This window comes from Martes martes (assembly GCF_963455335.1).
Source record: "Martes martes genome assembly, chromosome: 2".
Classification (NCBI taxonomy): Eukaryota; Metazoa; Chordata; class Mammalia; order Carnivora; family Mustelidae; genus Martes; species Martes martes.
This window is the reverse complement of record NC_137889.1, coordinates 59,553,074-59,568,492: the sequence shown is the minus strand read 5'-3', so window position 1 is coordinate 59,568,492 and position 15,419 is coordinate 59,553,074. Positions and strand designations below refer to the sequence as shown.

The 15,419-nt window shown below is 51.3% G+C and overlaps 1 protein-coding gene across 1 annotated transcript in view; it reads left to right on the top strand.

The window, feature by feature from the left end:
- The window catches only part of EPHX2 (epoxide hydrolase 2), a 72,841-nt gene that overhangs the window by 54,908 nt on the left and 2,514 nt on the right, over window positions 1–15,419 (top strand). The window contains exons 13-16 of the mRNA XM_080796650.1: window positions 6,299–6,373; window positions 8,891–8,924; window positions 10,841–10,943; window positions 11,836–11,905. Of these exons, the coding sequence (XP_080652776.1) occupies window positions 6,299–6,373; window positions 8,891–8,924; window positions 10,841–10,943; window positions 11,836–11,905 (282 nt within the window). The remainder of the gene's footprint in view (window positions 1–6,298; window positions 6,374–8,890; window positions 8,925–10,840; window positions 10,944–11,835; window positions 11,906–15,419) is intronic.

Here is a 15,419-nt window from a genome sequence, read left to right as displayed (position 1 = left end):
AATTACAGGTAGCAGTCAAGAAGAGACGGTTTCACCAGTGGAAGGGCCCCCCACCCCAGCCTGCACAAACGATTTTCTTCCTTCTCCCTCATGGTGTTCCGAGTCTCCCTTAATCCCCAGAACACCCTAGTAACGCATCCCCCTGCCCCCCACGAAGCACCAGACTACGGGGACAGCTGGTGACTTGTTACTGCCTGTATTTTGTAGATGATTTATACTTGGTGCTTTAAAAAAAAGTACCCAGTTGTATGAGATAGAACGTTGGCTCCCCCTTCACTCATCTAGAAGTAGGCACTATGAATAGTTCTGTGAGTATTTCCCAGACGGTTTTTTATAAGATGCTTTTAAGTGTGGCAGGGGCGGGTGTGCGTATGTGCATATGGGCGGACAAGTAATTTTTATAGAACTGGAGTCGTGCTGCCTTTCCATTTACTAGAGCTTGGACAGATTTTCTCGCCAGTACGTACAGATTTACCTCACCCGTTGTAGTGGCCGCTCGGTGCCCCAGAATACAGGTGGCCCATCATTTATGGAGCCAGTCCTCTCCCAAGGACGTTATTCTGGTGGTTTGTCCCAGCGGAACAGTACCTTTTATTTATTTTTTTTTATTTTTTATTTTTTTAATTTATTTGAGAGAGAATGAGTGAGAGACAGCATGAGGGAGGAGAAGGTCAGAGGGAGAAGCGGACTCCCCAAGGAGCTGGGACCCCGATGTGGGACTCGATCCTGGAAGTCTGGGATCATGACCTGAGCTGAAGGCAGTCGCTCAACCAACCGAGCCACCCAGGCGCCCCCGGAACAGTACCTTTTAAAAGAAAGCCCTGCTGTGTGCTTCCTTCCTCAGCCAGCCTTCCCTCCCGTGGTCCGAGTGCCTGTGCCTGCAGAGGCAGGAACCCTTCTCATTTTATTTGTGTTTTCTTACATGCGTAATGTTACATTCTAGTAAAAAGAACCAAATACTGAGGGGTTTGAAGTCTGGAGTTCTCGCCTCCAGCTTGGGTATTTATAACGTGCCCGACTTTGAAGGAGGTTACACTCCCACCCGAGAGTCTCCATCTGTAAGGTGGCCTCCCCAGCTCAGCGCTGTGGGAGAGCAGAGGACCCCGCCACCCCAGGGGGGAGGCGGCTTCAGAGAGCCTCAGGTCTCCTTAGGGACCTCCTGTGGGACCTAACTCGCCTCTCTCTTTCTCTTTCTCCCCCTCTCCCTGCCTCCCTTCCCTGTGTGTGCATGCCTGGCTGAACACTGGAAAGTAATCAACCATTTTCTCTTTTTGCCCAGATTTTGGATAACATTTTTCACTTCAGGGACAACCCTCCCTTCCGCCCCCCAGCCATGGTTTCTGGCCTATTTTGAGAAAACTCTGCCCCAGAGTTTCAGAGGAATCTGAGTATTTATGATCAAGATAGAACATGAAGCAGCATTGCTGTCCCCAAGCCCCTGATGGGAAGGATAGTTCCTTCTTCTCTTCCAGACGCATCTTCTAGTGTTGGCCGCGGGGGCGGGGGGGGGGGGGGACCAGAAGTGGCCCGAGCGCCTGCTTTGATGGACCTGCTCTTTGGTTAGGTGGCTGTCTCCACGGTCTTAGAAATGAAACCATAGACCCAGTTAAGTGCCTCTTCTGAGGCAGACCTGTTGTACATCTTGAAAGGAGCAAACTGGGAGATGAGAGAGGAAAAATCCCATTGCGTAGGGACATGGAGGGAGAATGCCTCTAGGAAGAGGTCTGAGTTCAAGAAGGTGGCTGCTGTGCCCTCCCAGCTGGGGAACCTCCCTGGCAGGTGAGGTGACTGAGGGCTCCTCCCCTGTCCACACTCTGGGTGAAAAGTGTACACAAAACTTGGTCTTCTGGATGGTCTTGGATGGTCTTGGTCTTGGATGCCACATTTCTGGGTTTCCTCAAACAGTGAGTGAAATGCGTGCCTGGGGAGGAAGCTGGGCTGGGGAACATGTGCCAAGATCTCGGGAGCCAGATCGCACTCCCGACAGCTTCCTGGTGGTGGGGAGGGTGGCAGGTGGACGGCCCCCTGAACCCAGAGGTTATGTAGGCCCTAGGCCCTTTCCCTCCTCACCTACCCTCCAAATCCAGAGACTTCCTGAAGTGGTGTAGTATTTTTCTAGGGCTGCTGCAACAAATTACCACACACTTTGTGGCTTGAAACAACAGAAATTTAGGCCCTCAAGTTCTGGAGGCTAAAGTCCGAAATCACGGTGTTAGCAGATTTGGTTTCTCCTGGGGGTTCTGAGGGGGAATCCATTCCATGCCCCTCTCCTAGCTTCTGGTGGCACCGGAAACCCTTGGCACTCTTTGATGTGTAACTCGTCACTCATCCGAGATCCTAATGGTTCCATCCGCAAAGACTCCATTGCCATACAAGGTCACATTCACAGCTGCTGGGCATTAGATCCTTGGACGTGCCTTTTTGGGGACCACTCCTCAACCCACTACAGTGCAGTGTGATAACCCTGGGGTAGGAATGAAAATATATCTCACCAGAAGCTACATTTCCTTCATTGGTTCCTCTTCAGGTCCGTTTTAAGGATCAGAGTGAGGAGTGTGACAAGATAGCCATGCAGACATGTTTAGCCCGCAGGTGGAAATAGGTGTGAGGAGTAAGGGCAAAGTGCAGGATACTACTCTGGAAAGCACAGAAAGCAAGGAGTAGAGAATTAGAAGTTTCCTCACAGCTATGAGCTTCTGTGGTTTCAGGTTTAAAATAAAGGGAGGGAGGAGGCAGAGGTGGTTAGTTGGAAAGGCTAAGAAATTCTGGTGAATTCTCCCAGGTGGGTTTCCTTATACTTCTAGTCATTCACACCGTAAGTCCTCCTTACACAGCCTCCGAGTACTCTGGAGACAAAGCTCCAGGATTCATGGAATTCCAAAGGCTTTGTTCTAGGGGCTTCTTTCTGAACCCAGAGCTGTCTTCAGTTTGCCTGCCCCATTGAGAGCTTTGGGTCCTAGGACAGCAGAGTCTATCATTTGTCTCTGTTCCATAGGTTACCGCCCACCTCCAACTTGATCAAGCTGGGGCTGACTTACCTTGTCTGGTGACTATGAGCTCATGGTCGGGGGCAGAAAAATAAAAACCACGATCATTTAGAAGACTCTCCCACCGAAGTCTTCCTCTCCTCTTCCAGTCTCCCTTTCCCCCCTCTTCCCTTTCTCCTTCCCACCCACCTGGGTGTCCACTATTACCATGCTGTGGCCCTGAGAAAAAAAACAGGAATAAGAGACACTGTGTGTCCATAAGAAACTCACAGGCTGGGGAGGGTACCAAAGTCACAGAATAGACATTTCAGTTGCAGTCCAGTAACTTTAACAATAGGGATCCTAATATACCAGTAGTTACACTTACTGGCTTTTCTCCTGCATGTCAGGTATTGTAAGAAACAGGCATTATCATTCTTGTGGAATCCTTTCAAAACTCACTTCATAAATGAGGAAATTGAGGCTTGCCCAGTTGAGTATCAGGACAGGGGCTTGTAGCCTTGTTGGCTGGATTCCAGAGCGGGTCTCCTAAGGGCTCCACTCGGGAGCACAGAGGGAGGAGCCCCTTCCCGCTGGGGCAGGCAGGAATCTTGTCATTGGTCTTCGGGACTTAAAAATACGGTATCGCCTTTGAAAACTTAGAGTCGGGTAATAATCAGCAGGGCGCGGGACCAGAGTACAGATGTTATCATCCTCTCGGCTTTCTGGCCCTCACCTCTGTCCTCGTCCTCCCTGTTGATCCCATGGCCTTTCATGTGGGTGGACAGACTTATTTACCCTTTTGATCCCTCTGATTTTTTTATTGACCCACCTGGCATCCATCTGCTCTTCTAAGGACCGTTCGCGGGTCAGAGCCCTGTCCAGACCTCTGGGCCTGTGGAGACTCTTCCAGGCCCCGGGCTCGTGACCTGACCGGCTGCTCTTTCTGGGGTGAGGACGCTCCCAGTAAATAAAAGCCCTGCCCCATGTGACAGGCGGGGCCGACCACGGCTTTTATCGATCTGTTAAAAGGCACTTGCTCCTGCCGCTTTTTTCTTGCCGGGGTTCATCACAGAGCAGAGGGTTCATCACAGAGCAGAGGGTCACGACCGAATCTCCATCATCATTGAATCTGACCAATGGGAGGGGGATTGTAACGAACTCATCGACCTTGAACTCATCGACCTTGCTCACTGCAGAAAATCTCAAACTGCAGACCCAGCGCTGCCGGTGATAAATGTTTCCTTCCGTTCCTGCTGCCGTCTCATAGATCAGAGGCCTCGCCTTGTTGATGTTCAGAACACACAGAGTGGGCTATCCTGGGGCCTCCTAAACGTGAGCAGGACTGAGAGAGCCTCGGGTCCCCGGAGAGACCTATGGCACCCTCCTGTCTTGAGAACGTGAAGAGAAGGAAAGGAACCAGCATCTCTGTTCAGCCCCTGCTCTGTTCTAGGACCAGTCACAGAGGCCCCCAAGTGGATGCTCCCCTGTCCTCAGGGTGGCCCCAGGGGGGCAAGCTAAAGTGCTATGGGATCCAACAAGAATACAGTTAATTTAATGGGATGCGCAAAGGGTGACTTGGTTGACAAGGCAGTTTTGGGGACAGATGTTAAAGGTTCTTTGAAGGCCACACTAAGGGAGCTAGGTGTCCTTTTTTTTTTTTTTTTTTTTTTAGATTTATCTATTTTAGAGAGAGCGTGGGGGGAAGGGCAGAGGGAGAGAATCTCAAGCAGACCCCCTCCCCACCCCCCCGCTGAGTGCAGAGCCCCACCAGGGCTCAGTCTCAGGATCCTGAGATCATGACCTGAGCAGAAATCAACAATCCCCTCAGGCGCCCCGGGAGCTAGGTGTTCTTGATAGAAGTTTCTGGTCTGTTAAACCAGGGAGTTGAGAAGGTCAGGATGCCTACTCAGAAAACTTCCTGTAATCCATTTCAGCCCGTGCCTGGGTACGTTCAGGTGAGCTGCTGGAAAGGAGGAGAAAAAAGTAGATTGGCACTGTGCTGTAGACCGAATGTTGAAATCCTGATCCTTGCTGTGGGGGTGTCAGGAGATGGGACCTTTGGGGGGGGCGATTAGGTCAGGAGGGTGGCGCCCTCGTGAGCGAGAGGAGTATCCTCTTCAGAGAAAGCTCTGTTGCCCCTTCTGCTATGTGAGGGCCCGAGTCCGAAGACAGGGAGTCTGCAGACGCCTTGATCGCAGACTTCCTAGCCTCCCGACTGAGGAATGAATGTCTGTTCACAAGCTCCCTGATGTATGGGATTCTGTTCCAGCAGCCAGAATGGACTAAGACACCGCCACACTTTTTCTCCGTGTCCTGCTGTAGCACTGGTCTCCTCAGGGCTGTGTTGGGAAAGGATCTTGATTCCTTCCCAGCAGTTGCCCTTAGAGGGTCCCTGCCCCGGGGATGGCTGTCTTTTTTACACAGGTTTTATAACAGCTTTCAGGTCCAAGGGCTTTCAATTTCCAGAAAGGAAAGACTGGATTAAAATGTTCCTTTCATGCCCTAAAAAATCACGTTCCAGGAGACTAGCCAGTAAATTACCATCCACTGATGGATCTCAAAGCCCCCTGCCACCCTGTCTTAGTGTCTGGACGTGCTCCTGGATGGGGGATTTGGTAAGAGGAAGGGGAGGTGGGGAGCTGAGGCATCCAGACCCTGAGTTTCCAGGATGAGAAGGGGTCCAGTATCTATGGAACTGATGAGGCAAGTCCAAGTCGGAGACCTGGAAATGACCCAAGAACCGTGTGTAGATGAGTCATCACATGGAACAACGCTCCCATGAGCGGGGAGACCCAGTAATTCGTCACCACAAAGGATTTGGGTCTCAGCTCTTCACAAGGCAACCTCGCTGCCCTGTCCTTTGGGAGATAATCCGTGGGCATGGAATAATGATCAGTCTATAATCATTTAGGCCCGACTCAAAGAGATTGGGTTTGAAGTTACCATAGCAAAATGAGATGCGTGCATGGAACACCTTTTGGCTTTTCCACTTGGCTTCTTAGAATCCTTGGAACCATTCCCTTCTCACCAGCAACTACTCCTGTCCAGCCCTCCCCCATTCCCTTAGAGGGCTTGTTACAAGTAAGACATTCTCACTGTAGGAATTTTGAAAAACAGAAGAAAGCAACATCCATAAACCCACCTCCCAGGGAGGGACCGCTGTTAGCATCTTGTGTTTTATTTGAAGCTTTTCTTTAAAACATGTGTTTCAGTCGGCAGACTGATGCACTTCTAACAAAACGTGGGCTGAATGAGACAGACATTGGGGGTTTCAGCTTTTGGTCAGATTCCTGCGGAGTCCTTCCTTTTGCTTTCTTGATTTGTTTCAGGGAGTGGCTGAGGCTGAACTGGAACAGAACCTGAGTCGGACTTTCAAAAGCTTCTTCAGAGCAAGTGATGACATGGTGAGTGTTGCAGAGGGCAGGGTGGTGGGGGGGGGGCACAGGAGGGAAGGAATGGGGAGCTGCAGAGGGTGGAAGTGTCTCTGGAAGGTTTTCCCTGGGAGGGGAGGCTCCTGGGGTGTGGCCGGGTCTGGAAATGAGCACGGGGCCTTCTTTTCTTTGACTTCTGTAGTCAGGGTGATGGAGGTCCTCACTCGGCCGATCCCCTCATCGTGGGGAAAGCTTACATCCTCCCTGACCCACACCAGGAAGGCTTTGAGATGAAGATCAAAGAAGGATTATAAAGGATTTTAATAGCAACAGTTGAGAAGTTGTGCTGTGACTGCTGCTACCATTGTCACACGCAGAGTTGTCCAAGTCTCAAACCAATTGAGATCACTAACACTTGTGTTGGAAAGGAGCCTAGAACGCTTTAACTCCGTAATCGCAGCCTGCTGTCTTTTTTTTTTTTTTTTAAGATTGTATTTATTTGAGAGAGAGGGAGAGCACTCAGGGGAGGGTCAGAGGGAGAGGGAGAAGCAGACTGCCTGCAGAGCAGGGAGCCCTATTCGAGGCTCATTCCCAGGACCCCAGGATCATGACTCTAGCTGAAGCAGATGCTTAACCAACTGAGTGACCCAGGTGCCCCGCCCCACCCCAGCCCTCTGCCTTATGTGTGAGTCGTCCTGTCACTGCCGTTGTTCATACAGTCAGTGCTGAGATGTCCCTGTGTTTGCTAGCACCTTTGCTGGTCACACCTGGCGTCTTGCTTCTTTCTGTTCCGTGCCATTTTTTCCTTCCCGAAGTACCTTCTTTGGTAGTTCTCTCCATAAGAGTCTATTAATAATAAATTTACAATTTTTTGGCCTGAGAATATTTTTATTTTGATCTTCAGTCCTGTAGACTAGTTTATCCAAGTATGGAATTCTAGGTAGAAGTTTCCGTCATTGCTTATGAAAAACCAGCCCAAGATCTGCCCTCCTCTTTGTATATAGTGGTGTCTGATCTGCAATTCTATACATCTGCAAAGTTTTCTTTTTTAATTTCCATGAACAAGGTTTTTGTTTATGTATGGACGTTGTAGTTGGTTCTTTTCCAAACCATTCTAATCTTTTGTATTCTTGTCATTCTAATCTTTTGTATTCTTGTGTTCTAGTTCCATCTTTTATGTCTTTAATCGTGTTAAAGCATACTTACTTTTTTCATTCTTTGTCTCTCACTCTGAAAGTCCTATTATTTGATATTCTTGGGAGACTGGGATTTTACTGTTTGCTGTGTTTGCTGTCTCACAGTGGGGCCTGTGTGTGTGCGAAGGGGGTGGGGGTGTTGGGGGAGTGTTCTGTAGTTTTGCTTTGTGAGCTCATCTTCAGCAGCACTGAAACTGCACCAGTCTGCGTCTGCCGGGCTTGAGAAAACATCCTCCTGTGCTTTAGCATTTGCTGCTTCCACCTGGCGTCCGTGGGCGTGACCAGCCCAGGCCTGCTCTTTTTGTTGTTTAGCTCGCAGCTTGGGGGTTTCCAGACCCCGCAGATAGAGTAGGCTCAAACCCGAGCACCTGTGAAGGCAGGCTTATGGCTGTGAATTCCTAGGGGAACTTTCTGTGGTTTCTTCTTCCTACCAAACTGAAATGAAACAACTCCTTTGACATTGCTCTGCCATGACATCATCCACCATGATGGGTGGATTTTTTCCTTTTTTTTTTCTTTTTTTAAGATTTTATTTATTTATTTGACAGACAGAGATCACAAGTAGGCAGAGAGGCAGGCAGAGAGAGAGAGAGGGGGAAGCAGGCTCCCTGCTGAGCAGAGAGCTCGATGTGGGACTCGACCCCAGGACCCTGAGATCATGACCTGAGCCGAAGGCAGAGGCTTAACCCACTGAGCCACCCAGGCGCCCGGGTGGATTTTTTTCTAATCCACCCTTCCACTGAGGACTGCAGATTTTCTGGGTGTGTGTGGTAGAGGGGCAGGGAGTATCTCCAGTTTAACTGCCCCCCTGCCCCCACCATAGGTCTGAGGTCTCATCTCCTGTTCCCCATTGGTTGTATCCACCCAAGTTCTTACGTAACTAAGACCCGTAAGCACCCAGGAGCAGCCTAGGTGCCGAGCTTTGGTTCTTAACTACCTTCTGCTTTGACCCCCCGCGGACGTCTCTAGCTCTCTTGGGAGTTGAGCGTGTTTGTGTAACCTGATGGCGCTCATAGGCCTTTGGTTGTGACAGGGTTTGCACATGACCTGTTTCAACATTTTTTCTTTACTTCACCCAAGACATTTCTTTTCTTTTTTTTTTTTTTTTTAAGATTTTATTTATTTACTTGACAGAGAAAGAGATCACAAGTAGGCACAGAGTCAGGCAGAGAGAGGGGGAAGCAGGCCCTCCACTCAGCAGGGATGCTGAGGCAGATGTGGGGCTTGATCCCAGGACCCCGAGATCACGACCCGAGCCGAAGGCAGCGGCTTAATCCACTGAGCCACCTGGAATCCACTGAGCCACCCAGGCGCCCCCCAAGACGACATTTCTAACCTTCTTTTCCCCCCACAGGCTTTTCTCAGCGTGAGCAGAGTCCGTGAAATGGGTAAGAGAGGTTCTTAGGAGGGAAGGGGATGGAAGGGTCATGGCAGAAATCAGCTAAGGGTTAAACAAGTGCCCATCTGACTGCTCTGAGCAGAAGCAGCACCCCCCCACAACCACTAGCTCTGAACTGTGACTTAACAAAACACCCCCCACCCCAACCCCAGCCCCCGCTGGATAACCAGTGCTTACCCTAGCCCTGGGCTGACCGGATGACCTTGGTTCCTGCCCCTGCCCCCAGGGAACTCTGGGTCCAAGATCTTAAGCCGTAAGAGCTTACAGGATCTTAGAGCTTGTCAAGGCAATCCCACCCTCTGCTGATAAGGCCCAAGGCCCAAGATAGGGACTGACCTTTGCAGTGTCACCTGGTGCTCACAGAGCCCAAGTCAGCCAGACCTCGAGCCAGAACTGCTCTGTCATAATCCACTGGCCTTTCCTCCCTCCGAACACTGCGTTCCCATTCTTTCCAGTTCCCCCACATGAAGACCATCCTTGTTCTCCCTCGTGGGTTGGATATAAGTGCAGAGTCCCTGCACATCCCCATGGCGCACAGATCCAGCACAGCTCCCACAGAACCTTGCTTTGCAAGGAGGCCCTGCCAGTATGCACGTGTATTGATAATGATTGTTGCCTCTCCTTTGAGCACCTGCTGTGTGCATCAGACACGGGCCTCACCCCCGTGAGATCTACTGTTTATTATCCCCATGACATCCTTTAAAAATCCCATTGTTACCACTCATCTATGGAGGAAGAGAATGGATCTCAGAAGAGTTAAGGAACTCGTTCAGAGGGACGAGGCTGGACTTAAACTCCTCCTACCCTAAAGGCCATACTCCTCTCTCTGGTCAAGAAAGCCTCCCCGCTCCCTCTTTCCCTTCCTCCTCCCTTCTCTCCCTCCCTCCCTGTCTTTCCTCTTCCATGCAGTCACTTGTTTGTTCCTCCATTCCCCGAGCACGTGGAGCTCACACTTGATGTGACGCAGGGACAGCCAGCCAGATACACGAAGCATGGCCACTGCCCTCGGGGAGCCTACAGTCTTTTTTAGGGTGGCGGATCGCAGTAGTCACAGGAGGAGAGCAGGTGGGGGCTGTTAGAGAGAAAGCCAGGAGCCCCAGGTCAAGGGGTCGTGGGGAGGCACCCTGATCACATACACCTTTGATAACATCTCACGAAAGTCAGCCTCGCCCAGTTATTGTGCCTCTGAGGCTTCAGGAGCCTGAAAATGGTGAGTCAGCCCTGTTCAGGCACTGGCGTTACTAGCCCTTCTGGCTGTCCCCTGTGAAATAGCGGCGGTCCACGGGCTGCCTGTTGTCATTGCAAGGTGGCTGCCAAGGGGACTGGGGACTGCCAGGACACAAGGTACACCACTGAGGACAAACTAAGATTCCACACTGTGCAGAGAATCACGAGATCATGTTGGAGAAAGCAACAGAACGCGTGCTCCCTGTCCTGGATTTTCCTCCAGGCTAAGAGAAAAATCAGAGCACACTCTCATGGAAATTCTGAGGCTCAGAGGAGGTATCTAAAAAGGGATGTTATTAGTTAAGCTAACGGGGCGGGGGGGGTGGGTTGAGGGGGTAGCTGGAGGGCCGATGGGGCCTGGTAAACAGTGTCCTGGAATTAAGTCGTGAGTTTTTGAGGAAAGGGATATTTTTTGTCCCTAAGTTTGTCCTGGAAGGGGAGGTGCATGTGCGTGCTATCAGTGGGTTCCAGAATGACAGCGAGGGCACAGATTTGCAGCTTGAGAGGAGATGAGCTTGTGCAGAGAAAGAGAATGAATGAAGGAGCACGAGACCCTTCCATGAGAGTTCAGATGGGACGGGAGAGGCAGTTTGGTGCCCAGCCTCAGCTGGGAACATGCCAGAGTCAGAACTCGGGCGCCTGGCCCTGGGCTGGACGCGAACAGGTGGCTGTTTGCAGGAGGACTCTTGGTGAGGGCCCCGGAAGAGCCCAGCCCCAGCAGCATCGTCACCGAGGACGACATCGGGGTCTATGTGCAGCAGTTCCAGAAGTCCGGTTTCAGGTAAAGACAACAGTGCCCCAAACACAGAAGAGAGATGATTGGCCAAGAGGGGCTCTTCTGCTGTCAGGGTACAAGGTGAGGCCTGCTGTGCCTCCTGGGAACACGTGAGCAGCTTCTGCTTGAACTCCTCTGCCGTCAGGAGGCTCACTTCTGAGGATTCTTGGCCTGCTCTAGTGTGGGATAACCCAGCTTGCTTCCCCCTTGTGCTGATGGGTCCCCTCAGAACAGAGGATTAAAAACATTCTTTCAGTCATAACTCCTGAGAGGATCAGAGGACAGCTCTGGGTTCTTTGTCAGAAAAATACAAAAGCCTAGAGACACTCAGAAGTTGCATGTGTCTTCAGCAGAGTGTATCAGTGTCTCCCGTTCTTGGTGTTTGTTGTTTGGTGGGTTTGTACTAAGGGCTGGGAGAGTGAGTGTTCAGGTCCAGCCCCTGGCCATCCTTACCTGTCCCGAGAGGCCTCTTGGAGCCACCTGCCTATGTCCCACTGGAAGAAGGTCACCTCCGCACCACAGCCACTCCCAGAGTCCCTTTCCAAGAGGTCCCCGGCAGAGGAGTGTCTTCTGGCTGGTGAGGGAAAGAAACAAAGCTCCCCGCCCTCCGAGAACAGGGAGTCCTGTAGGGCCAGCATCTGTGTGTTTCGGGAAGCCCCCTTCAGTGGCTCTCTCGGCCAAGCCCTGAATGCCCACACTAGGCCTCGCTCGTTAATGCATGGCGGTGTGTCGGGCAGCCAGCTGGGACCCCTGGGCTCTGTTCTGCTCCTCCCTGCAGACACCTTTGCTCCCACTGGGAAGAGCGACTCTGAGCGGACCTGGCTCCCTGTGAGGTCTGCCACATGGTCTTCTCCTGAGAGCTTTCCTGTTCTTGTTCCCTGATCTCCCCCACCCCCAGAGGTCCCCTGAACTGGTATCGAAACATGGAGCTGAACTGGCAGTGGGGCTGCAAAGCTGTGGGATGGAAGGTGAGTGCTGGTTCAGTGTGGTCGCTCCCCCCCCCGCCCCCCCACGGTGAACCCCTCTGGGGGCTCCTCATTGGTCCAGTGAGTCTGGCCTGGGGTCAGAGCTGGGGTAGGGGGGGATGGGCAGGCCAGTCTGACTTGCCCTCTTTCTCCTTTCCGTCCTTTCCCTCCACTCCTCCACTCAAGGGGGTCCTTGGAGGACTTTTCCTGATGCTTTCCTTGGAATGGCCGAGGGCGGCTTTGGGGCAGGGCAGGGGTCTGGCAAGGTGACCCCAGTGCCACCGGGGAAGGCCCCTGGTCTCCTGACTGTGCCCCAGGTCAGGGCAGCAGAAAGTCCCAGAAGAGTCCCAGAAGGGAGAAGGATCGTGGAGCCCCATGTCACAGAGGAGCATGAGGTCCTCTCAGAGAGACAGGCTTTAGCCGCTAGCTGTGTCACATCACCCAAGTCAGTCTGAGCCTCCATGTCCTGGTTTGCCAAGCAGAAGATGTGTTTCTAATCTCTGGGTCTGCAAAGGGAGTAGAGATAGACGCTGCGTTTTTGAAAGTTCGCTTTCACAAAAGACCTGCATTAGTGACAGGTTTTCGGTGACTGAAAGAAATTGAAAGAGGATTTTCGCTTTTAGGGGAAAAAAAGGCAAAAAAGCAGAAAGAGCATTCAGCACTTCTTTCGCAGTGAATCATTAGAGAGGTGGTTCACAAGCCAGAGGGCCCCGCCGCACCCCTTCCCCAGGAACTCCCCTCCGTGTCTCGGCGGCAAGCCGCCGTGGCGTGGCTTTGAACCCTGTCTCTGAGCACTTGACGTTGCTCTCTTTTGTGCATCCATTAGCAAGATGTTTCCTAAGGTATCAGAGAAGCCGAAAAGAGGTTATTTTGGGGGTCCGGGAAAGTTCAAAAATGTTTTCATATAAATTAATGGTGATTGGTTCTTCACCTTTCACCGTTTTGGCTTACAGCCGTTTTCACGGGAATGCTGTACTTTCAGGTAGCCAGGGAAACCTGTGACAGGTCCCCAGGGTGCATTCAGAATGTAAAGAAAACCTGTGGGAAATTTCATTTTCACGTTCCTCAGCTCAGTCAATCACCGTGGTTATCTTGTTGATTCACTAAAGCGTGAATGCCCTGTGTGCTAAGCACTGTTCTAGACCTCAGGGATCCCGTGGCGGTTATAACAGATGAGGTCCTGACCTTGTGGGGTCAGGCAGTAGAACATGGAGCACGTAGTTAAGAGCAGGCTGGGCAGCAACTCGGCCTGGGATCTAATCCCTGTGTGACCTTGGGTCAGGCACCTAGCCACTCTGTTCTCTGTTGCTACTTCTGTAATATGGGAATGACAAGAACAGTGCTTACCTCATAGGTGTGTATAAGGATGAAATGGATTGATGCCTGCCAAATGCTTAAACCAGCGCCTGGCACATACCGGTAGTTCCATTAAGGCTCATTATCTTTGTCTCTCTCATCTGTGATTGACTGAAACAACAAAACCAGGGTTTGATGGGCAGACATCTCTCCCAGCATGGAGGGGCATGATGACAGTCTTTGGGAAGGGGACGCCAGGGGTGCTAACGTTGGAAACCCCGTTCTTCTACAGCTGCCTCTCAGATCTCCCTCCTCCCCCACCTCCTCTTGTTTCCCCATAACCAGTTTACATTGTGACTTGGAATATTCTAGAGTGTACAGCAGCCCCACGATGGGTTCCCACAACAAAATCACATCCGAGCACCCCCTGGTTCTTCATCGTTTGGTGACAGGGCTGCAGTGAGAAGCCCCTGGTTCTGCACATAGGGGAGGAACAGGGCAAGTCCCTTAAGTGGGGACACACCGAAGCTGTTTGAAAATTATAATGGCGGATGGAGAACAAGACGCTAGAGGAGGCTTTTCTCCAGCCCACAGTAGTATCTGCAGCAGGTGAAAGCAGAGCTGATGTCACATTGGTGACAGTTGTGGCTGACCCATTCACTCTGGAGTCCTAGCTGACCTTTTTAGGCATTCATTGAATTCAAAGAAAAGGAATATTGATCTCCACTCAAGGGCATCTTTCCTCCTTCCTGGTGTCAGCTCTTCCGTTCTGTTAAAACCCAAAATTCAGCTGAGTAAATATGAAGACCTAATTCGCTTTGTTCAGTGATTCCTGAATCAGGCAGCATCCTGTCTAGCATGGAGAGGGGCTCTCTGAGGAGCTGTACCAAGGGGAAGGTTTTAATAGGAAGGAGGGGGTGGCTAGAAAGTTCTAAGCGAAAGAAAAGGGAGGATTGTTTCTGGCAAGGTCACCTTCCCTTAGGGAAGGTCAGGGGTCTTAAGCACATTCCCTCACCTATCTGTGGGGGGACAGACAGGGCCTGTGCGACCGATGACCTCATCAGTGCCAATCAAAAAAATTCCTGCCTGGCGAATGAAGGCATTTCTGGGGGAGGTCGGGATGCAGTTAGGTTAGGTATTAAGCTCTGGTTTAGTGACTAGATCTGGCCCAAGTGACACCATTTGGGGCCTATGGTTTTCTTTTCATTGTTCTGTGAAATATCAGTCATGCAGAGTGGGTCAGCATTCATGTTCTCTCACACACACACAACACCACCCCTCTGACACTCCTGGTCACCGAATATATGGGGTCCCCACCCCCAAACAATTCTCTGCCACACCAGCTGGGGGTGCTGCAATTCAAATCCATTCTGACACCGTCTCCCCGGAGATGGCATTGGATCCCGCAGGCAAGGGTCCCCCCAAGACTTCCCCCACCTCAGATGCCAGTCACCAGTCCAGCTTGTCACATGTGCTTCTGGTGGACCAGCGGTCCTTCGGAGGTTCCCGCAACTCCCTGCTCAGGTTTGATTAACTTGCTGGGGTGGCTCACAGAATTCAGGAAGGTGCATTTGCCGGCTTATTAAAGGAGACGACAGAGGGCTTCACTGCCTGCACAGCTGGGGGGTATCGCCTACTCAGGGTGGATTGTGTTCACCAATGTGGACACCCCCCATACTCCAGCCTGTAGGGATTTGGGGGGTTTTATGCGGGCTTAGTCATGTAGCCACAATCAATTATTAACTCCATTTCCAGCCCCTCTGGGGAGTGGGCCTGGAAATTCCAAGCTTCTCATCATGACTTGGTCCTTTTAGTAACCAGCCCCCATCCAGGAGCCCACCCAGAGATGCCTCAATAGAAAAAAGATGGTCCCAGTGCTCTACCCCTTTGGAATTTACAAGGGTTTTAGGAGCCCCATGTCAGGCAGGGATGGGGTCCAAAGACCAAATGTTAGAACAAGATGGCGCACGATGTCCTTATCGCTTAGGAAATTACAAAAGGGTTTTAGGAGCTCTGTGCCAGGAATCAGGGCCAACACAAATACACATATTGTCTACCCTCTCACACCACCATTTTAGATCTGCACTAATAGCGATGCCTCCTTCTTTCAAAGCCTGGGGAAACAAAGCCAGGACCAACAGCAGTACCATAGTGGGCCCTTGTGGGGGTGAGGGGGGCAGTGTTAATAGTGGAGGAAGGCACAAAGCACGAACATGAAGGT